General features: G+C 31.8%; 1 protein-coding gene across 1 annotated transcript; it reads left to right on the forward strand.

Annotated features, from left to right (window-relative positions):
- The first annotated feature begins 1953 nt into the window (after positions 1-1953).
- Positions 1954-22856, forward strand: LOC139489317 (ubiquitin carboxyl-terminal hydrolase 36-like). Its single transcript, XM_071275606.1, has 18 exons — positions 1954-2033; positions 5661-5926; positions 6408-6632; positions 7069-7179; positions 7614-7725; positions 8143-8210; positions 8523-8593; positions 8938-9020; positions 9406-9483; positions 9845-9935; positions 10257-10382; positions 11362-11451; positions 11772-11847; positions 13300-14652; positions 15108-15260; positions 17724-17836; positions 18175-18270; positions 19005-22856. Exons 2-18 carry the CDS (start codon positions 5683-5685, stop codon positions 19152-19154), a joined length of 3240 nt encoding a protein of 1079 aa, XP_071131707.1. The 5' UTR covers positions 1954-2033; positions 5661-5682; the 3' UTR covers positions 19155-22856.
- The last annotated feature ends 475 nt before the right edge of the window (positions 22857-23331 follow it).

The raw sequence follows: 23331 nt of genomic DNA on the forward strand, positions 1-23331 counted from the left end.
GTTCTCGTTCAATCTCAAATTTCTCATGAAAGATGCTGTTTTGCTGTAATTTTTTGTTTGATGGATATCATTTTGGTTTAAACGTTGCATATCCATATTTATGGCTAAATAGTGTCGGTCTGCCTGAATTGCACTTGACCGATTCTCAGAGCTGAATCTTTCAAACTTATTTAGAGATAGTTTTAGTTGTTGTTTTTTTTTAAACTTTCGAGGTAAAGTGTTGAATAATAAAAAAAAAAATAGCTTTAATGTGTATCCTTATCAAAATAGTTACAGGCTTAAACCAGTTGCAGGTTTTTCAAATGGTAAAAGAAATATTGATTTCTGATTACTAGTAATAAGTCTGGTCACGCATTATCTTTCACGATCAAAATAATGCGTTGCCTGATCTTTCACGATCAAGTTTGATGGATATTCAACAAATTCAAGGTTTTCATCTACAAATTAATGCTTCTAAGAGAAGAACATATCTTCATTTTACTGTACTATCAGATACACCAAAGATTAAATTTTAAATATATCACGATAAACTGAAATATGACCATTATAGGTGCAAAAAGTGTGGTATTTGTAATTAATTTCATAGACATGCATTGCGCCTTTTGTGTTTTTTCATAAAGTACTGCATATTTTCTCTATCTAATTTAACAGTTATGTTGAGGAAGTTAAACCATTTTGACAGACATATTTTTTTGTTCGGATTTGTTCCGCGTTTTGAAAATTAAGCGATTTTTTCAAAGATTCTGACCTAGAATTTTCATTAAATATCTTTCACGATCCGTTACCAGGTTTTTCACGATCGTCTCTCAATACTTGACCGCCGTTAGATATTCTTTCACGACCATTTCTCTCGTTAAACCGAATGACACCCGTGGAAAGTGGCACTAGGGAGGATATATTCCACTCCTGCATAAATATTTACATTGTAAAATGTTATATTTGAGGACTTATAGTTTAGCATATGTGCACGTATTGATTCTTAATTTGATTTCCTTAACACGTTAACTACAAATAAAAGCACAACAGGAGTGTCGATTGTCTGTTGAAAAATTGCTTCTATAAATATAACAAGTCTGTATGCTGTATATGGGTTTTGCTCAATGTTGGGGCCCTACGGGGCCCTATACAGAGGCGGATTTAGAGGGTTTTTCAGGGGGCCCGCCCCCCCCCCCTTTTGTGGGAAAAATTTGGTAGTTTAAATAGAGAATCACTGAAGCACGACTGGAGCGGGCCCCCTCCGTTAAGTTAAGCAGTCAGTGGGACCCTTCTTATGAAAATTTCTGGATCCGCCACTGCTATAGTTGTTAATTTATATGTCGTTTGGTCTCTTCTTGGGAGTTGTCTCATTGACAACAGTACAACATCGTTTTATTTGTATTTGTAGCTAAATTCATTAGTTCAAACATCTAGTTGATGAAAATCTCATGTTTAATGTTTCTTTATGAGGATAACTTAATTATATATGCTTTAATGCTAGACTACTGCTTTAAATTTAAAAATTGGATATTGTGTTGTCCTGTTGTGTCTTCTTGCATTGTTTATAATATGTCTTAAATTTATTATGTATGTCGGTTCAAAAAATCGCTCAAACTTGGATCATGTTGTATTGATATTGTAACAGTTTAGTTTAGTTTTTCTTTTTTAACTTGCCGACTTAAAATAAAGCTTATTGCATCCATACGAAATATGTCATTTTGCCACAACCTGTAGCTTGAGAAAATGACCAGTTACCTATCATTTTTATTATATTTTTGAACATATTATATCAATACATTTTTGCAGAGTATGATTTTTTTTTTTATCATTTTTAATACCTGAATAAATCATTTAATTGAATATGATTTATAAAAATTATTCAAACAAATAATAACAAAATTTATTTTACTCAAATATTTTGCGCATCCTTTTTGGACGTAGTTATAACACTGAACGACTTAATTTAGCTTGTTCTGTAGTTACGGAGCATGCGCAAGGAACAATCATTACTACGAATCCCCGGATGTTGCATTTTGATGCATCGGATTTATCTTCAGGTAGGTTTATGTTATGAAATTTCGTGTTCTAACTATCAATAAACACTCCTGTATTTTATTTTGATACCATTTATCCTTTACAACACAATGCCAATATTTGTCGGCTCGTATAAATTCAGTTGTAGCTCTCAAAGGGTGGAAACCGGCGCAGTTGACAGAAGCCATGCTGTCGACTATCTCGTGTTCATTTCTGTGATATTTTCTTTGCATTATGTTGATTGCCTTCTAATATTTCGTGATACAATGTTGGATTCTATTGTTTGTCATATATTTGTAGTAATATTTGTACATTGTAAACTTGTATTGACTTCCTAAAATTGTAAACATCAATGTCCACCAAACATGTAAACAGTTCACATGTGCTGATCTCCAAATATTCCCTAGTATATTCCTCAAATACACATGATACATATGAAAATGTAACAAAAAATGATGTGTATTCAAAATTTTACATTATTGTCAAGTAAATTTGGAATTTAGGAAACACGTTTTGGGTGTGTACCTCTAAAACCTTCAAAGAGGGAGATATCACTCTCAGCTATGACAGCTGAGGTGGAGATTATGTTCAGGGTTGGCAGGTATGATGTGTAACATGAGGCAAAATTTGGGGGTCATTGACTTTGGTACAATTTATAGGAAATGAATATTTTGATAACATGTTAATGGGGACGAAGATTGTATGATTTTATATTTATTCAAACATGTTAATAAAATAAACGGAAATACGGTAACGTTTCCGATTTTGGTTCTGTTGTAAGGGATTTGGTTGTGACGTTATTCAAGTTATGGCGTCATATTCAATGAAAACAAAGAACCGCTGTCATCAGGTAATGTTTTTTTCACATCAAACAATTATTAAAAATGAATTGGTATTGAGTTCCAATCCTATATTTTACTATACTGATAAAAAATATTTCTTTAAAGTCTCATGCATACAAGACCGGAAAAAGGAAGTAAATTTCTGCGCAAATGAGGGGATTTAAAAAAGTTAGCGATTTTGAGTTCATTAGTCTATTGAAAAATTCCACAGGTGCTTGAGGACAGGATCCTGTATGAGCCCCATATAGTCCCTCCCCCCCTTTTTTTTTAATCATAAATCTCAGATTTTTCTATCTATATCACTTATTTGTACTTATTTGTACCATATATACTAATATACCATATTTATACTCTTAATATGCATGTTTACTATCAACGTGAATCTCGACTATAGAGCGAAGCGAAAGGTTGCCAACTTCGTTTCAAGAAATTGCGGCAATGGTCAGGAAAAATTGTTTTAAAATCTAATAAAATGTCTCTTACCGGTCTAATCAACGAGTACTTGCTGTTCCCACATAATTATCCTTATCGAATATCAATATCCAGACATAATATATTACTGTTTAAACACTTTTAATTATTTTTTTCGCTGGTGGTGTTGCTGTTTTTTGGTCCATTCAACTTCGATCAACGGAAGTTACAAAACAACGACATCTGTGTGGTCTTCAGCTCAAGAAGGATAACTCCACATGAAAACGCGGGAAATTAGATGAGTTCCGGGGTATATGCTGGATAAGAAAACATAAGAGAATTTCGAATGTAAACATTTCGAATATCTCTGACTTTTTCTACCCCGGAACTCATCTAATTTCCCGCGTTTTCAAGTGGAGTTATCCTTCTTGAGCTGAAGACCACACAGATGTCGTTGTTTTGTAACTTCCGTTGATCGAAGTTGAATGGACCAAAAAACAGCAACACCACCAGCGAAAAAAATAATTAAAAGTGTTTAAACAGTAATATATTATGTCTGGATATTGATATTCGATAAGGATAATTATGTAGGAACAGCAAGTACTCGTTGATTAGACCGGTAAGAGACATTTTATTAGATTTTAAAACAATTTTTCCTGACCATTGCCCCAATTTCTTGAAACGAAGTTGGCAACCTTTCGCTTCGCTCTATAGTCGAGATTCACGTTGATAGTAAACATGCATATTTAGAGTATAAATATGGTATATTAGTATATATATGGTACAAATAAGTACAAATAAGGGATATATATAGAAAAATCTGAGATTTATGATTAAAAAAAATATATAAAAAAAAGGGGGAGGGACTATTTGGGGCTCATACAGGATCCTGTTCTCAAGCACCTGTGAAAAATTCGGGAAATGATTTTTTTAAAAATTTTTCTACCGTTATAGAAGACTTTGTCCCCATATTATTTTGTCTACTAAAAGTATTATATATTCTCATCTTTTACAGGAGCATGTATGTGACTTTTTAATTAAAAATCAATGAATTAAAAAAAATGTTGAAAGTCAATTTACATGATAATCTTACAATGATGTACAATTTAAACATCCAATTTTTGTTTGTGTAATTTTTGACAGTTCTTCATTGGTTCATAAATATCCATCTGGCAGAGTTTGAAAGGCAATGTCTTGTATATAAGAATGAATATGTTTGATTGCCAATAAGACAACTCTCCACAAGAGACCAAATGACACAGAAATTAACAACTACCGCATAGTCAGCTGAAAAAAGGCCCCGAAATGACAAATGTTAAAAAATTCAAACTAGAAAATTGAACGATAGTTTAGAATGTATTACAGTTAGCATCCATTTTAGTTTCTTGTGTACAATTCGGAAATTAGTATGGCGTTCATTATCACTGAACTAGTATATATTTGTTAAGGGGCCAGCTGAAGGACGCCTCCGGGTGCGGGAATGTCTCGCTACATTGAAGACCTGTTAGTGACCTTCTGCTGTTGTTTTTTCTATGGTCGGGTTGTTGTCTCTTTGACACATTCCCCATTTCTATTCTCAATTTTATTTTAAGATTAATGAGTGTAAGATTTATACTTTGCTTGAATTATGATATATCTAGTTCTTTTTTTGTTTGGAAGTGAGGATTCTATGTTTTCTTTCTGATTTTCACCAGATCTAATTTCTATTTTATCAAGTAGATTATGTCAATGTAAAATTAACCTTGAACAGACTTGGAACAACCCTCAATTGTAATGACTATCCTTTTTTATGTGGAGTACATTTCAAGTGATTATTTGTTTGTTAAATCACCTCTTTCTGCTCATAGTACATATATACATTTTAATAGTATTTAAAGAAAATTTGTCCTAAGAACTTTATGTCCGTCATTGTCTATCTGATATTATAGGGTCAAAAAAGTATTTTGTAATATTCATGGACTAATATCTTCTGTAATACCATTAATAAGTGCTGCTCTTTCAGGAAAGTTATTCCTAATATAATTAATTTTTCCCCTTTGAAGTAAAAAAAAAGTTTTTCTTTGAAAGTCTCTCTGACATTTGTGGAGTTGTTCCCAACCTGTTGAACTAACATCTGAATCACAAGAAACAAACCACTACATGTACATGTACAATAAGGTTGATGATCTTAGTGTAACATGTGTTACTTACATTGGACTACACATACTTGCTGTTTTATCAGTATTTACTATTTATTAGCTCACATGACTTATGAGTTAATAAGTATATTGATCATCTGCATTATTTTTTGTTTTATCATGTTTATGACTTTTATTTTTTGTTTTATAAAATTCCTCTATATTTTAACTCCTGTGCAATTTATAGTGACCTAATTCAAAAACTTTGATTTTTATTCAGATTGGATTAAATTATCAATGCTATGCCTGCAAGTTCTTCTGACAATATCTACCAAATTGAGGAGACTTTAAAGTCGTCCCTTTCTGGAGGTGGAGATTTAGATAGTGATATTACTTCATCATCTAAAAGGATTCTACTGACCCAGATTGTATTCAAACCTGCTGAGAAACCATATTCATTGCAAATTGATTCATTAAGAAAGAAGTACATACCCTTAAACCCTTCTCAGAACAATCAAGACCGTGGAGATGCTGAGCATAATAAAGGTCAGTACATGGACAGAAAGTGTATCACATAAACAGTATATACCAACTCAAGATAATTGATTTAAAAAAAAGAAGAGTAAATATTGTATCGATAGGTACATTTAAACTGGGTCGAAAATAAAGTCATAAAAAGAAAAAGACTAAAAGACAAACAACGTTATATAAAAAAAAAAACAATATAGAAAACTAATGACTGATCATGATGAACCCAACCAAAAAAACCATGGTTTAAAAATCACTTGTTAGTGTAAAGTGATTCAATGTATAAAAAAAATATATATATTTAATAGTGATGACACTGATTTTGAATACAGAGAGATACATTATAACTTGAAAAATTTGACCTTTGAAATCTGAGCTGTTGGACTTGCCTTTGCATTAGTTGATAAATGTTTACATGAACTGTAACAATGATCTGAGAAAAAATACTTTAAATCTTATTTTATTTTTATTTTAATGTAAACAACATTTAAATTTTCAGAACGTAAAATGAATGGTTCAGGAGATGTTGAAGATGGTTTTCCTGTACCAAAAGTAGTGTTGTATCCAGAGGAGAACGTCAAGTTGGAATGGCGGAAGATTCAGAGGATAGGTGCTGGCCTAGTCAACATGGGCAACACTTGCTTCCTTAATTCTACATTACAATGTCTGACTTACACAGCACCACTGGTTAATTACTGCATGAGTGATGAACACAATTCTTCATGTAAGTAATATAATATTTTGTAGGCTCGTTTTAGTAATGTCTGTGTTATCTGTTTCAAGTTCTAAACGGGGGCCAAGTGGTCTAAGTAGTTGTACTACTGTAATCACTAGCCAGTCAACACTGAGGTTGTGAGTTCAAACCCTGCTATTGCGAGTGCAGTTGACTTCAATCTTATTCGACTAGGATTGTCAGTTTTCCTATCGAATAGAGTTGTAAACCAATAGTCATGCAAGAAGTTGATCTGGCTTATGAAAATTTCACTTTGAAAACGGCACCTTTTCTTGCTCTTTTATGATAGGCAATAATAAAGTTTTTATCTGAATGGATATGTAAAGAAAGATTGTAGTGGAATATTTTATGTAGATACATATATATGTAACATAATCTAATAATAATAACAGACTTTGATTTAATTAGATTCTTTGTATATTTACAGGCAAACAAGCAGGATTTTGCATGATGTGTGAGTTACAGAGGCACATCAAAAGATGCTATGAGAACTATGGAAATGCTATTAAACCACAGTCAATTCTTCAAAAGCTTAGATGTAAGCAAATATTGATAGCACAATGTGTCAATATAGAAATATTTTAGGTTAAAGAAATTATACAAACAATTGGTTGTTGAAATTTGTAGAAATATTTGTAATTTCATTTCATTTCAAAAGAACTAAACCTCAAATTTTGTAAAGTTTGTACATTGAGGACGCATGGCTGCCCAATATTTTAAAGGCAGTATGACTGCACTCAACCATTTTCCTGATTTTATCAATGTAAAATATTTTAATTTTAGCCATATGAATGTTAAAAACAGTAAAAATTAAGTATTCTCTTTATTTATTGATAATAAAATTTAGAAAAAAAATCCACTTATATTTGTTCCATGGAATGTTCTGTCTTATTGACACCAACCTTCAAGGATAAAAACAGAAAGAGGTGCCCATACAATAGCCTTTTTATTGACCATTAAACTATCTTGTAGTGATTGCCAAACACATGCATTGGGGAAGACAAGAAGACGCCCATGAATTCCTACGCTATCTGGTGGAAGCCTTACAGAAGTCTTGTCATAACAATCTAAATGGATACGCTAAGTAAGTTAGAAAATATAACTAAACATATTTAAAAAGATATAATAAGATGTGGTAAAAACTAAGTTATTAAATACAAGATAATTGTTTCTAAAACACAGGAATTACTCTTAAGATGCAGAGTGCATGTTCTTCCATGGCTAAAATATTACAGTGGTAAAAAAACCACCAAGAAATATTTTAAATAGCTTGAAAAACAAAGAAGCACAGTAGAGAGATATAACATGATTTGTATTGATTGTCTCAGGACTTTGATATGTTATGGATAATTTCAATACTTTAATTTGTTATAGACTATTTCAATATGTTAATGGATGGAGATTTCATATTATTTATTGAAGAAAAAGAAAAATGGCCAAGATCCAAACATATCTTTTTTGGGATATTAGTATTGATGAATGAATTAATGTATAATTTCAGGTTGGACAAATTTAGCAAAGAAACAACTGTAGTTAATCAGATATTTGGAGGATTTCTAAGAAGCCAGGGTATGTATATGTGTTTGTATTATTACATTATTGAAGGGTATCACAACTTATTGATATAATTTTAAGTCCCTTGTTATGATACAAAGAAATTAAAGGATTTGAAATTGAATTCAGTTCACTTAGATAAAGGTAACAAACCCAATTTGAATACATTTATATAACTTCATGAAAGTTAATTCATGACATTAAAGATATGCTTGAATAGAATAAGGAAGGTGTGGAACCTTAATACCAAAAACATGATTTTATGAAGGCATAAAAAATAATTTAAATATGTGGAATTTGTAATATTTTAATTTTTTACTTTTTCAGTGCAATGTTTGAAGTGTAAAGAGAGATCCAATACATTTGATCCCCTTCTAGACATTAGTTTAGATGTCAAGGTATGGAAATGAACACTGTTGTATTTTGCTTATGAAACAATTACACGAGTTGTTGTGTGCTATTCACCTTCTTTCATGACTTAACTATTTGCTTAATTTTGCTTGCTCAATATTCAATTATGAATTATAAGGTTGGGCTAAAAAGACGAAACACAATAAAGATATGTTGATACACAATTTAATTTTGAAGATGTGAACATTTCTACTTTTGATATTCATGCCAATTAACAAGAAGACAAGAGATATGAATATAAATTTTTTTTAGAAAGAATGAGTAAAAACTAAGTTCTATATGTCTGATATTCCTGAACACTGATCTTGACTGATGATCGCATTTGTTTCAGAATGTACCAACACTAGAGAAAGCTTTTGAGAAGTACGTTCATCCAGAGATGTTAGACAATGACAATGCTTACATGTGTACTAAGTAAGTAATATACTATCTATAAACAGTGCAATTTAATAAGAATTTAGGCTTGATGAAGAAGTAAAAAGTAGTATTATAAACAAATCAATATATAAAGCAGAGCGATGTTTATGTGTTGATTTTGACCTTACTTCAATGTGCACACCTATTTTATATTTGAAGAATGCTTTTCTTTCTGCTAAGATACTGTTATAAAGGTTTGTTGAGAAATTTTGAAACAGTTTCTCTTGGTGTGCAAAGAAGTGAATTTTATTGCCATTTTAATCTAATAGTCCAACTGGGGAAGGAATATCACTCTCCAAATGAAAGCCTATAAAAACCACAAAATGATATATGTGATAAAAGTTTTATATTGATCTCTTAACTTTAATATATTTTATTGTAGGTGTAAACAGAAGGTACCAGCTCAGAAAAGGTTCTCAGTTCATAAACCTCCAAATGTTTTAACAATATCCTTTAAAAGGTTAGTATTATATTGTTAAGTATTTTAAACATAGGTCTGAATGAAAAAAAGATATCTGGTATACATCAATGAGATATCACTAACCTTATCACACACAGAAAACAACTAAAATCACAGTTTCCTGTACAGTTGTTGACAATAGACATAAATCTAAAAATTTTATAAGCTCTAAATCTCTCAAGTCTTCATAAAATGAATACATTGAACACATTTTGATGATCTCACCAACACAAAATTCCCAAAATGACATAACATTAAAATATGATAACCAATGTTTTGTTTTCAGAATTTGGAAGGATTTAACTAGCCTCCTCCTTTTAATCTTTATTAAAATATTTAATCCTGTATTGTTCTCTCACAGGTTTGATTTCCATAGAATGATGGGTAAAATTACCAGACATGTCAACTTCCCTGAAAAGTTAAACATCAGACCTTACATGAGTATTAGACAGGTAAATATTCTTGGCTTTCAAAATTTAACAAAGTTTCTATTTGTTTGTAATGTATTTCTTTATATTGATGATTAGATAATATGTTCTTTGTTTTCCCAGTGTCATAAAGTACCATATTATTGCTGTGTGACATGAACAGAATCTATAACATTGTGCTATGATTTTAGAAAATATGTACTTAAGAAAATGGGACTTGAAATAACTGAGGGGGGGATTAATTCAATATAGATGTATTTGACTTTTGATTATTCTTAGTGCAGTTCCGCGAAAAGGTAAAATGATGTGAATTGTAACATACATATATATATCTTATTATTTCAGGGCGAACCTGTTCAGTATAGTCTTTATGCTGTGTTAGTACACTCAGGGGTACATTGTAATTCTGGTCATTATTACTGCTATGTAAAGTCTCCAAGTCAAGTATGGTACTGCATGAATGATTCTATGGTAAGTTCCACTCGCTCATTTATATCATAGAGAAATCTGCCACAGTCTTTTTGTGGAATATTTTGTCCAGATAAGGGCTGTTCCAGATAATACTATGTCCCCCCTCATGGACAGCACTTTCTTATAACCCCCACCACCCACTGATATAAAAACAAAATAAGAACAACACTCCCTTTGCATTTTGATATATCAAATATAACCAGACACATAAAATAAAAATAAAGATTCCCTTCCCTTTGAGGTACACAACAGTCCGGGTGGATTTTGCTTTTTCCACCGACCCAACATGACAGCCTACGGGTACCTACTCCAGGGATAATCTCTGTTGTAAAAATATTGATTTGTAAAGCTTATTTGTCTTTTCAATTGATTGTACTAGCAAGTCTTTTGATTAAACAAAAGAAATTACATGCCCACTCCTATGGGTGTGCAGAGTGGACAAGCTAGAAATTTTGCCCACCCAGTGCCCACTCTCACTGTGGAGGGGTGGACAAAGTAAAATCCACCTGAGCTGTAGTGTACATAGTATTTTCTAGAACAGCCTTTAGTTAGATATTGAGTTTACACAAGCAGTATTTGTTGGGTTTTGTAAAAGAAAGATTAGTTTATGACGTTAATGCATTCTCACTCTAATTTGAGAAAACCCAATTAAGGTAGAGTAAAGATATGTTGGCACTTATTTCTCCTCACGATGGTGTTTACATTGTTTTCAGGTTTGCCGTTTACTATTTATTGTCAAGTTAACTACATTACTAAGAAAATGTTAAAGTAATTGAGCTGTTTCTTCTCAGTCCTAATAAAAATTCCTTAACTTTTTAAACACACAGCCAATATTTTTCAACCATAGGTTTTATAATTTACTTTTGTATTTGTAATTTATAATGGTTATAAGAAGTAAGTTATGTTTAAGATGTTAAATTGTCTAAATTTTATCAAAGGAATTAAATGTTGATGTCTGTTTTTATTTAACATGTTTTAGGTTACCCAGGTCAGTGCTTCTAGAGTCTTATCTTCTGAAGCTTATCTGTTGTTTTACAGTAAAGTTAAACCATCTGCACAGAAACAAAAGGTAAATAAACAAGTTTTTTTTAACAGTAAAATATGTTTACAAATATGGTTACAAGTAGCACAACTCTTAAGATTAATGTTCAATCTTGGAAATACAGTTTTAAGTTGAATTATAGAACTGATATTATAACAGAGCGTATTGCGGATTATGCAGTAAAATCTTCTTGAGAAAATCTCAATGTAAAACTGAGAAATCATTAAGATGCAAACCTCTGAAATACATCATATCAGGTACATGTTGTGTTACTATAAATTTCAGCCAAATAAAGGAAAGTTAAATAATGAAAATTTGAATTTTTTTTCTTTCTTTGTGTTTTACAGACACATCTTATTGGACCAGTTCAACCTAATAACCACATAAACAACAAATTCACCACAGCTGTAAATGGAATAAAAGGTAAAAAACTTAATATATATATACAGTTTATCAAAACATTTTGTTAGACCATTGCAGCACATTGAATACCGATAAGTTACTGTAATAGGCACCAAACACAACAACTGTTCTTATCAAATTAAGTCACATTCAAACCCTCAGTGTTCTCCCAGGATTGTTATAAACCCGTTACAAGCATGCCATATTTGACTGATTAACTTTTTACTCTGCGTCAGGATCTAAGTCTAAAATGTAATGTTAATTATTTATTTAATGTTTTAACAAAGAAATATATAATAAACATTATTTATAAACATATAAATTAACAGAAACAGAGGGAAGTTGTTTTAAATTGTAACTGACAAAATGCCTAGTTTGATTAAAATGTTTTTTTTATAAAAATGTTTTTGATACATGTCAAACTGTGTTAATATGAGATAATTAGTGTAATTAAATTTAAAACTTGTCAAATTTAGATACATTTGTACAAATGAAATCATATCTCCTAGTAGGAAAAACATCCCCCCCCCCCCTTCAAAATGCCATTTAAGTAGAACTGTTACAGAAGCAGTATTTTCGTTCTATTCTATATATATTAAAATACTTCCAGTATACTTTTCCTATCTTTATACTTTTTTTTAAGGTGGGAATTTATCAATGGAATGCCATTCAACAAATGAAACAATCTATAAGTTGGGAAGTTTTAGTAAAAAACTCAGAAAGAAATGTAGAAAATTGGCAAGAACGCCATTATATTATCTTTTATTGAAATGGGCTCTCGATAGTTGACATTTTGAGGTAAATATACACACTCAGACATTTATCCTGTTGATCATGTAATAAAAGTAAACATACAAGCCAGGGAAATGAAAAACTTTGAAAAATAATAAAACAGTTATAGTACTATATAAAATCATGCTTTTAAAAAAAAATGGGTAGGGCTGAAAACTGCAGAGTATTAATAGCCTGAGAGAACACTAATTTCTAACCAATTGGTTTCAAATTGATTCCCTGATTAGATATCTTTCTGAACAAGTTTGTTTCAAAGCCACTCTCTGAATACAGTGCAGTATGACTAAGAGGAATAATTGAAAAATATGCTGAACATTTCATTTCCAAAAAAAAATTCTGGCTCAAGTAAAGACAATTTCATACCCACTTAGGTTACAGAAAAAAGTTTCAATTTTCTTACATCTGAATCATCTTTAAAGGAAAGTGATGTATTCATTTGTATATGTTACACACTTTAGCCAGGGCAACTAATTTACAAATTTAAATTGTTCAAATGTTCAAAGTATGTGAATGTGTTAAGCATTTTGCACATACAATTAATATTGAAACAGACACGATGCAAATGTAAATATTTGAACCAGATCAAGGAATAGTAGCATCAAAGCCTTCAGTATTTAATTGGCATCAAAAGTCTTCATTATATAGTTGAAAGTTGAATGAGAAAATGTTTTATTTTTTTAGTTCATCACAGCAATGATGTTGGAATGCTGGTACAGAGGAAATCAACTCCAGTCATTAAGCCCCATACTAGTGCTTCTTCATCTATATCCCACATAAGTCATGACACAAAAAGACCCGCGGCTTCAACACCCCTCCCTGCAAACAGGGAAAAGGTAGCCTTTGGAATCAGGCCAAAACAATTGATTAAACCTCATGATGAAAATCCAAAGGAAAAACCAAGAATTGTTATGCAGATTAAAAATGGTAAAGTGACAACCTATGAAAAATCTCCCAATGGAAAGTCAAAACTGGTTCCCTATGACGGTGATAGTGATTCTGAGGAAGAAACTAGTCAAACTAAAATGAATGGACCTTCAGCAAAAGTACAGATGGATAAAATGAAAGTAGAAAATGAAAGTTCTGCAAAACATAGGAATGGTAATGGTGTTATCTTTGATCAGAAACTGAATGCAACGACTTCTGTCCCTGGAAATCAGCATTTGTTGGAAACATCACAAAAAGAGAGCAGATCAAATGGTGGGACGAAACAGAAAAATAATGGACATTCACAAAATATAAATACTAGCAGAGATTTAATGTCTGATAAGAAGAGTATGCTTGAAATATCTAGTTTGTCTTGTGTTACCAGCACCAAGATTAATGCAACATCAAACTGGCATGTTCTAAATCAAGATTTGATCCTTAGTCCTTCGCGAGGCTCTAATTCCAGTAAGGAAAGTAATAATTCAACCACTGAATGGCAGATCAAGGATTCAAAAGATATTCCTCAATTTCCAAAAGTGCCAGACTGCCAGCATGCTGGTTGGAAGGTTACAGATGGCCCATATCAGTCAGACTCTAAAAAAGGTCATAAACATGTAGCAGAAACATTTAAGGAGTCATTGGAAGAGGTCAAGGTTCATGATACTGTTTCAGATGTGAGATCCGACCACAATTACCAGTTAGCTTCAAAATCTTTATTAGAAAAAGACAATCTATTAACTTCATCAAATGCAGATTCTTCAGAAGGTAGTAAGAAACATAAAAAGAAGAAACGTAAGCATGAGAAAGATCATGATGATTATAAACATCAGGAATCTGTCAGCAGTTCTGATATGGAAACACAACGTAAGAAGCATAAAAAGAAGAAACATAAACATAAGAAAGACAGAGAGGAGGAAGAAGTTAGGGAAAAAACAAAAAAGAAAAGACATAGGGATGATGAAGATAAAAAACATCACCATGATGACAGTAAGAAAAGGAAACTAGATACAGAGTCTGATGATAGTACAGAACTTGTCTGGGTAGAGAAAACAAAGGACTCCTTGACCAGTAAAACAAAAGACTCTGAGACCAGTAAAACAAGTCAGACTGGTGAGTGGCTTTGGTGTGTGTTACAGTACAAAAAAACCAACAAATCTGGCAAAAAACTTAAACTAGACTAGAATGGTTATTAAATAATAGATGATTTTTTTAATTGAATAAGGACTTATTTATTTACAAATGCACATAGTAATGCATGATTAATTTTTGGTTGCTTTAAAACATCGTGTAGCAAATATTTCATGCACAGTCAGAACAACAGTACCATATGAGTGAAATGTTGTCATCGTGTGATGTGAGTAACATCCATGTCGGATTTAAGTGGCATCATTTTCATAATAGACATTAGTGAAATATGTGTTATATCACATTATTTTCTACATTGGAGTTCTAAACAATCGTTACTCCACTTTATAACTTTTATTATATAACTGTTATTTTATTTTTGAACAAATGAACAAATAGTTTGATGATTTCTTTATTTACATATTATTTCATTTGATAAGCTCCTGTACAGTCTTGGGACCATCATGTAAAAGATGGGTACAAGAGACAGAAGAATGGATCTCACAGTAAACCAACATGGGATGGTAGTAAAAACTCCTCTGTAGCTGAGACGTTAGAGAAAACTGCATCACTGCATAGCTTTGGTCCATCAGGTAAATAATCTTCACGTTGCATCACTGCATAGCTTTGGTCCAACAGGTAAATAATCTTCACTTTGCATCACTGCATAGCTTTGGTCCATCAGGTAAATAATCTTCACGTTGCATCACTGCATAGCTTTGGTCCCTCAGGTAAATAATCTTCACTTTGCATCACTGCATAGCTTTGGTCCATCAGGTAAATAATCTTCACTTTGCATCACTGCATAGCTTTGGTCCATCAGGTAAATAATCTTCACTTTGCATCACTGCATAGCTTTGGTCCCTCAGGTAAATAATCTTCACTTTGCATCACTGCATAGCTTTGGTCCATCAAGTAAATAATCTTCACTTTGCATCACTGCATAGCTTTGGTCCATCAGGTAAATAATCTTCACTTTGCATCACTGCATAGCTTTGGTCCCTCAGGTAAATAATCTTCACTTTGCATCACTGCATAGCTTTGGTCCATCAAGTAAATAATCTTCACTTTGCATCACTGCATAGCTTTGGTCCCTCAAGTAAATAATCTTCACTTTGCATCACTGCATAGCTTTGGTCCCTCAGGTAAATAATCTTCACTTTGCATCACTGCATAGCTTTGGTCCCTCAGGTAAATAATCTTCACTTTGCATCACTGCATAGCTTTGGTCCCTCAGGTAAATAATCTTCACGTTGCATCACTGCATAGCTTTGGTCCATCAGGTAAATAATCTTCACGTTGCATCACTGCATAGCTTTGGTCCATCAGGTAAATAATCTTCACGTTGCATCACTGCATAGCTTTGGTCCCTCAGGTAAATAATCTTCACGTTGCATCACTGCATAGCTTTGGTCCCTCAGGTAAATAATCTTCACGTTGCATCACTGCATAGCTTTGGTCCCTCAGGTAAATAATCTTCACGTTGCATCACTGCATAGGTTTGGTCCCTCAGGTAAATTATCTTCACGTTGCATCACTGCATAGCTTTGGTCCCTCAGGTAAATAATCTTCACGTTCCATCACTGCATAGCTTTGGTCCCTCAGGTAAATAATCTTCACTTTGCATCACTGCATAGCTTTGGTCCCTCAGGTAAATTATCTTCATGTTGCATCACTGCATAGCTTTGGTCCCTCAGTTAAATTATCTTCACTTTGCATCACTGCATAGCTTTGGTCCCTCAGGTAAATAATCTTCACTTTGCATCACTGCATAGCTTTGGTCCCTCAGGTAAATAATCTTCACTTTGCATCACTGCATAGCTTTGGTCCATCAAGTAAATAATCTTCACTTTGCATCACTGCATAGCTTTGGTCCATCAGGTAAATAATCTTCACTTTGCATCACTGCATAGCTTTGGTCCCTCAGGTAAATAATCTTCACTTTGCATCACTGCATAGCTTTGGTCCATCAAGTAAATAATCTTCACTTTGCATCACTGCATAGCTTTGGTCCCTCAAGTAAATAATCTTCACTTTGCATCACTGCATAGCTTTGGTCCCTCAGGTAAATAATCTTCACTTTGCATCACTGCATAGCTTTGGTCCCTCAAGTAAATAATCTTCACTTTGCATCACTGCATAGCTTTGGTCCTGCATAGGTTTGGTCCATCAGGTAAATAATCTTCACTTTGCATCACTGCATAGCTTTGGTCCATCAGGTAAATAATCTTCACTTTGCATCACTGCATAGCTTTGGTCCATCAGGTAAATAATCTTCACGTTGCATCACTGCATAGCTTTGGTCCCTCAGGTAAATAATCTTCACGTTGCATCACTGCATAGCTTTGGTCCCTCGGGTAAATAATCTTCACGTTGCATCACTGCATAGCTTTGGTCCCTCAGGTAAATAATCTTCACGTTGCATCACTGCATAGGTTTGGTCCCTCAGGTAAATTATCTTCACGTTGCATCACTGCATAGCTTTGGTCCCTCAGGTAAATAATCTTCACGTTGCATCACTGCATAGCTTTGGTCCCTCAGGTAAATAATCTTCACTTTGCATCACTGCATAGCTTTGGTCCCTCAGGTAAATTATCTTCATATTGCATCACTGCATAGCTTTGGTCCCTCAGTTAAATTATCTTCACTTTGCATCACTGCATAGCTTTGGTCCCTCAGGTAAATAATCTTCACTTTGCATCACTGCATAGCTTTGGTCCATCAGGTAAATAATCTTCACTTTGCATCACTGCATAGCTTTGGTCCCTCAGGTAAATAATCTACTTTGCATCACTGCATAGCTTTGGTCCCTCAGGTAAATAATCTTCACTTTGCATCATGACATAGCTTTGGTCCCTCAGGTAAATAATCTTCACTTTTGTTCATGTGCTTACACATCAGGAGTCTATGTAAAACATGGTTTTAGAAAAAAGTTCATCATGATGCATAAATATATGATAATTTTTTACAAGTTTGCTCATATTGTTACCATTGAAAATTGAATTGTTCAGCTTTTTTTTTTTATCTCTTTACTGATTCAAATCTTGTATTTTCAGTTTTATCTTGGGATGGAGGAAAGAGCAACTTAGACAGAGAAGTAGAGAAGGATAAAGAGAGAAAGAGACATTGGTCAGATGATGATTATGATGATGAAATAGACACAGGAAAGGTACTGATCAATAATTAAAAAAAAGGGGGGTGGGGGGTAATGGAAACAATAGTTTCAACTTTACACATGTTCCAATGTTCAAGAAACACAGGAAAATACAAAATAATAATCTCACCAATGAGGTTTGGCTCTAGAAATCATGAAATTTTAAATTCGTAAAATCCATTTCTACAGCATTTCAGAGTGACAGATGAAAGTATTGCTGTTTGATATACATTTATTGGCCAAATAATATAACCATCTTAACCAAGAAGCCATTTACACTGATTTTATCAAATTATGAACTATTTCCTAAATTTATATAAAAGTAAGAGTTTAATTGTTGTTGTTTTTTTCAGGTCAAAAAGGTGAAGCAACATTACTCGGACACAGCTTTACAAGGATCCAATGTATTTACATATGTCCAGAATGAGAAGAATAAAGATAACTTAAAGGTAACAGTCTTACAATAACCCATGTAAATTACAGCACAACCTTCCAAAGGATAAGAATATGCTTTACAGCGGATTCCATTGAGTGTGTAGCGAAAGGTTATATCTTTGGTTAGCTTGCTTGTTAGCTGAACCGTGAAGTCATTGTTAGGTTAGGTATACTACCTTCCTTTCAAAGTAGCAAAATCCAACAGACAGATTGATTTGTTTTCTGTCGGACTAGTCTATTCTTAAAGAAGGGTAGTTTACCTAACCTAACAATGACTTCACGGTTCAGCTAACAAGCAAGCTAACCAAAGATATTACCTTTGGCTACACACTCAATGGAATTTGCTGTAATTGCTTACATCAGGTTCATTTAAATTTTGATGGATTGTTGTCTTGTTGGCAATCATACCACATCTCTATCCTGAACAAGGAATTTTATGTTGCTATTGACAATAGGAAAATATTTTTATGGTTTTACAGAAATAATTAAAAGAAGACTTATTTTCCTGTTTAAAATGCATGGTCTATTTTATGCATGCAGGGATGAAAAGTTTAAATGGTAGTAAATATCCTAGTTGAAGTATTCTACTTTTGCTTTCAAAGAAATATATATTTTTTCTGATATCAGAAATCTTATTATTATATCACTTATAAAACTGTTTGTCAGAATGTATAAAATTCATTTTAAAGAGTATCGTTCAGAGATAATTGATAAAGCTAATAGTCAAAGATTTCTTAACTTTTTGTAGCATTTTAGTGGAAACCATGGCTTCGGTCAGTCTCATTCTTACCACAATCATCAACATCATCACTCAGGTCACAAAGGTCATCACAACAGTTACCGTGGAAACAATGGTCATAGAGACTACAGGAAACACAACTCTGGCCAAAAGTATTAAAGTGCTGCTGAAGAATCATCAGGGAACCAGTCTACAACCAGACAGCTATACCCATGTTTTGTGTGTAATCCGGTCACATGATTTTTGTCCATGTTGATCTCAATGCCATTTCATTTTGTGTAAAAATCGCAGTTATGAAAATGTGTGTATAATTGAAACAATTGTGCAACTAATGCTATAATGCATGCATTTGTATGTGAACTTATATATTTTTAACAAAATTCTAGCAGCTATTTTCAATAAAAAAAACTTTATACATTAATCAGGTTTATATTTTAATGCAAGTACCAATCGTTGCAACTTTTTTGAATGTTTATGTTTATTACTCCTGAAATAGCTGTTATCTGGTTTTGACATAGATTCCCCTGCTAAGTTGTTGTTTAGAATTATTTGATGTTTTGTTTTCATCGATAGTACTGTAATTTAAGCGCTTTAATGACGGAGAAAATATACTTCTGGATTCTCTTCTGTTATATACAATAGAAGCTGATCTATTCCATCTATTGTATGATTCTCTGTAGCAGTCAACGCATTGGGTCTCAAACTTTTTACTTTTTTTTAAGAATACTTCATGGTTAACATATACATGGAAAAGAAAACAAATTAGGAACATTATCAACAATATTTATTGTTTAGATCAAGAGGTGGTTGGTGTATATGTTGTTATGACCCTGGTTGTAAAAGTTTCTATGTAAAGAGTTATATTATTAGCAAACAGTTGGAAAATATATTCTGTTTTTAGTAGTATGTGCTTGTGACAATATTTGAAGTGCAATAACTGTAATTATTGACTGCCACTGTACTTAAAATGGTCATTAATTGAAAGAAAAAATAATAAATATACACCTAGATAATATGAGGGGATACAAACATGAGTACTCATTTGGCTTTCATGGAGTCTTTACATTTCTTGAATGTTTGATATTAAATTAATATGGCAATAATATGACCTTAGTACTGTATTCCAAATAAGGATGAACTATCTCCTCTGTGTAACCTTTTCAACAAGAACTATTTAATTCCTTCTATTTGTAAATATGTTTAGATATATTATCAGGAATGATTAAATACATAAATTGAAATGGAATTGGCTTTATTATCATGACCATTGTGTATAATATTTCATATTCCCCCAATTCTATTTATTGTAAATACATAGTATATAATAATTGGCTTAGGTATGAATACATCAATTTTTAATTACATTTGTGTTAATAATTTATTAATTTTCTTTTTCCTCAATGACATATGTATGATACATCCGCAAAGGTTATCATGATCACATTTCACAATTTCCCATGTCCTGAATATTCTTGAAATATTTGTCACTGAACAATTTACTAATATTTTTAAGTACAGTGGTAAAATACTTTGTTGTATAAGGTTGATATATACTATTTTGGTTGAGTCTTTCAGTTTTATGTTTTTTGTCTGTTTAATCGTAGTGAGAGAGAGTTGTTTATACTGGTATTCCTTATCTAAATCCCTGTGGTGATTGAAAGTAGCGATGAGTCAGAAATATATTTGAACACATTGGTGGAGATCTTGGAAGTTTGATTCAATTTTTTTACATAATTTTTACCTACAATTTTGTAACTTTTTTTTTTATAAATAAAGCATATTAAATTGTTTTCTGATATGATGAAATAAAACACTAAATTAAATGGATTTTAAAAAATTGAATAAAACAATCATGTATTACAAACAAAATTTTGTATATATGTTCAATTAGATTTTTTATATTAAAAATGAAATGAAATGAAATTTTGTGTGCAGATTTTATATATGAATAAAAGCTTTCCGAATACTTAAAGTATTCTCATAAGATGAAAATATTAATTTGCAAAGATTTTATGGTGTAATGAAACTTGCCAAGGAATTATGTTTGTCTCTGAAATATGACATATGAACATTTTCATTGTATACATATAATTTGATAATACATCCATGTATTTATCACGGTTCATCAATCTCCATACATCAATTCATATCATTTGATATATTAAATGGTTCACCAATCTCCATACATCTATTCATATCATTTGTTATATTAAATAGTATTATCTTTATCATCTATCCATTTGATTTTCTGCACATTGACGTCACAAAATATTTGCTGCAAGCCACAATGTTAACTTTTTTTGGTGAGTGAGAAAATGACTACACATTTATACATTGATATTTTAATATCTGTTTATTATGCTATGTCAGGCAATTTTTTTCTCACTTAGAGCCGTTAAATATGAAAAACAGGTTTAAGAAGAAGAAAAATTATGGTTGGGAATTCTTGATAAATACATTCTTTTATATAATTTATTTTGATTATCAAAGATAAATTTAGAAATTGGTATTACCTGATATTAAACATTTTTTGTAATGTCAATCATTATTATAATAATAACAGGCTATTATTTGAACTTGGAATTATTTTTAATTATGGAATTCGCATAATTTCTTGTTTAATTTTTTTTTTATAAATTCCATGTTTATTTTGTATTATGATCTTTTGAGGGGCTAATAACACTTTCCATACAATGTATTTTTGTTAGATAGTTTTGTGCGCGGCACAGTACATTCTATTGAAAAAATACTATTTTCTTTGTAATAGAAAGTGTTGTGAGCAGCACAGAACATTTCAATACAGAATAATCATGGAATTTATTAAAAATTTAAATAACAAGAAATCAAGCAAATTCCATAGTTGAAAATAATTCCAAGTTCAAATAATAGACTGTTTAATGTAGAATTTCCCCTTGCTGGATTCTTCTGATATAGGATGATTCCATGATTCCTTCTTAATTATGTGAGGGTCACAAGAAAATTAAATTGCAACTAATAGATTCTGTTATTTGAATTGTTTCATCAATGCAGAACAGACACAAGGACATCTCAAAGTGCCTTCACATTGTGCATTGTTTGTTTACATTTGTCAGTTGATTGCAAAAAATTCATCCTTATTTAAAAATACTTCATTGAATAATATTAGATTCTATCATGGTAGATTGTTATTGCTAGGTTGTTTTTTATTCAGCTATTTTTTTTATCAGGCAATGAATAATCCACATGTCTATTTTTTTTCTTTTATTCTGTACAAATATTATTTAGAAAATACAAGTCTTTAATCTTAAAACTCTTATTTTAAACATTGAATGAAACACAATAAAACTTTGAAGAAATTTTGAAAATTGTATTTGTACTGTCAGATAAAAATGATTAAATTTAGAATGAATTGATTATTATATTTTTTGGCTGAAAATAAAACACTTTTGAAATTTTTATTTTAACATATGACATAGGAACAGGTCTGCATTTCAGAACAGGTACAACTTAAACCAGTTGCAAATAATAACTGGTAATTAATCGTACAACTCTGTTAAATGCATTCCTGAACCTGTTTGTGTTAGAAAAACTTTAAATGGATAATTTCATCCTTAACTTTGCCTAGAATTAACCATTACAGTTTTATAATAGCAGGATGATCTGATTTGGTTTACAGAAAGGAGTACCAGTAATTGACCAGTAGTTAACCAGTAATTGAGTTATTTATCTTGCTTGTTTTTGACTAAGAGATATGTATTGTATTTATTAAGAATTGCAATAATAATTGTATTAAATTAAATGGTTGATAGATGAATGTTATCAAGAATTTTTTGATCATGAATTCAGAGTGAAATATATATAAATAAAATCATAAAATTCTTATTGTGTGTAATTAACTGGATTTACCAAGTATAAATTGATTATTTATTTGGGGATGTACAACAGGTGGCTGTCAAACAGTGACCGTGCATTTATTCATGAATCCTTTAACCAAAGCTTTTCAAATTTTGATATGTTGTTACTGACGGTAAAATGAAGGTCAAGTTCTATATTGACGATTTCCACTTTCACCCTTCAGGTGTTATTGTTCTTGAGAGATTGAAAAATGGTTTTTCTAGTCTTGTTTGTGCTGTAACTCACGAAATGTTTAACCAAAGCTTTTCAAATTTTAATACTTTGTTACTGATAACAAAATTAAGGTCAAGTTTAAGATTGATGATTTGCATATTCACCCTTCAAGAGTTATGATCCTTGTGATATTGAAAAATGCAAGGACACAAATAAATGTTAAAAATCTGGTTTGCTGACACTCTGGGAGCCTCTTGTTTATGCAGTGAAATTCAAAAAGGAGGGGAGG

The sequence above is a fragment of the Mytilus edulis genome, chromosome 9 (genome assembly GCF_963676685.1).
Source record: "Mytilus edulis chromosome 9, xbMytEdul2.2, whole genome shotgun sequence".
NCBI lineage: Eukaryota > Metazoa > Mollusca > Bivalvia > Mytilida > Mytilidae > Mytilus > Mytilus edulis.

Coding starts and splice junctions, on each gene's coding strand:
- LOC139489317 (XM_071275606.1), top strand. CDS start 5,683: ATGCCTGCAAGTTCTTCTGACAATATCTACCAAATTGAGGAGACTTTA. Junction 6,633..7,068: donor TGATGAACACAATTCTTCAT/GTAAGTAATATA, acceptor GTATATTTACAG/GCAAACAAGCAGGATTTTGC. Junction 10,383..11,361: donor ACTGCATGAATGATTCTATG/GTAAGTTCCACT, acceptor AACATGTTTTAG/GTTACCCAGGTCAGTGCTTC.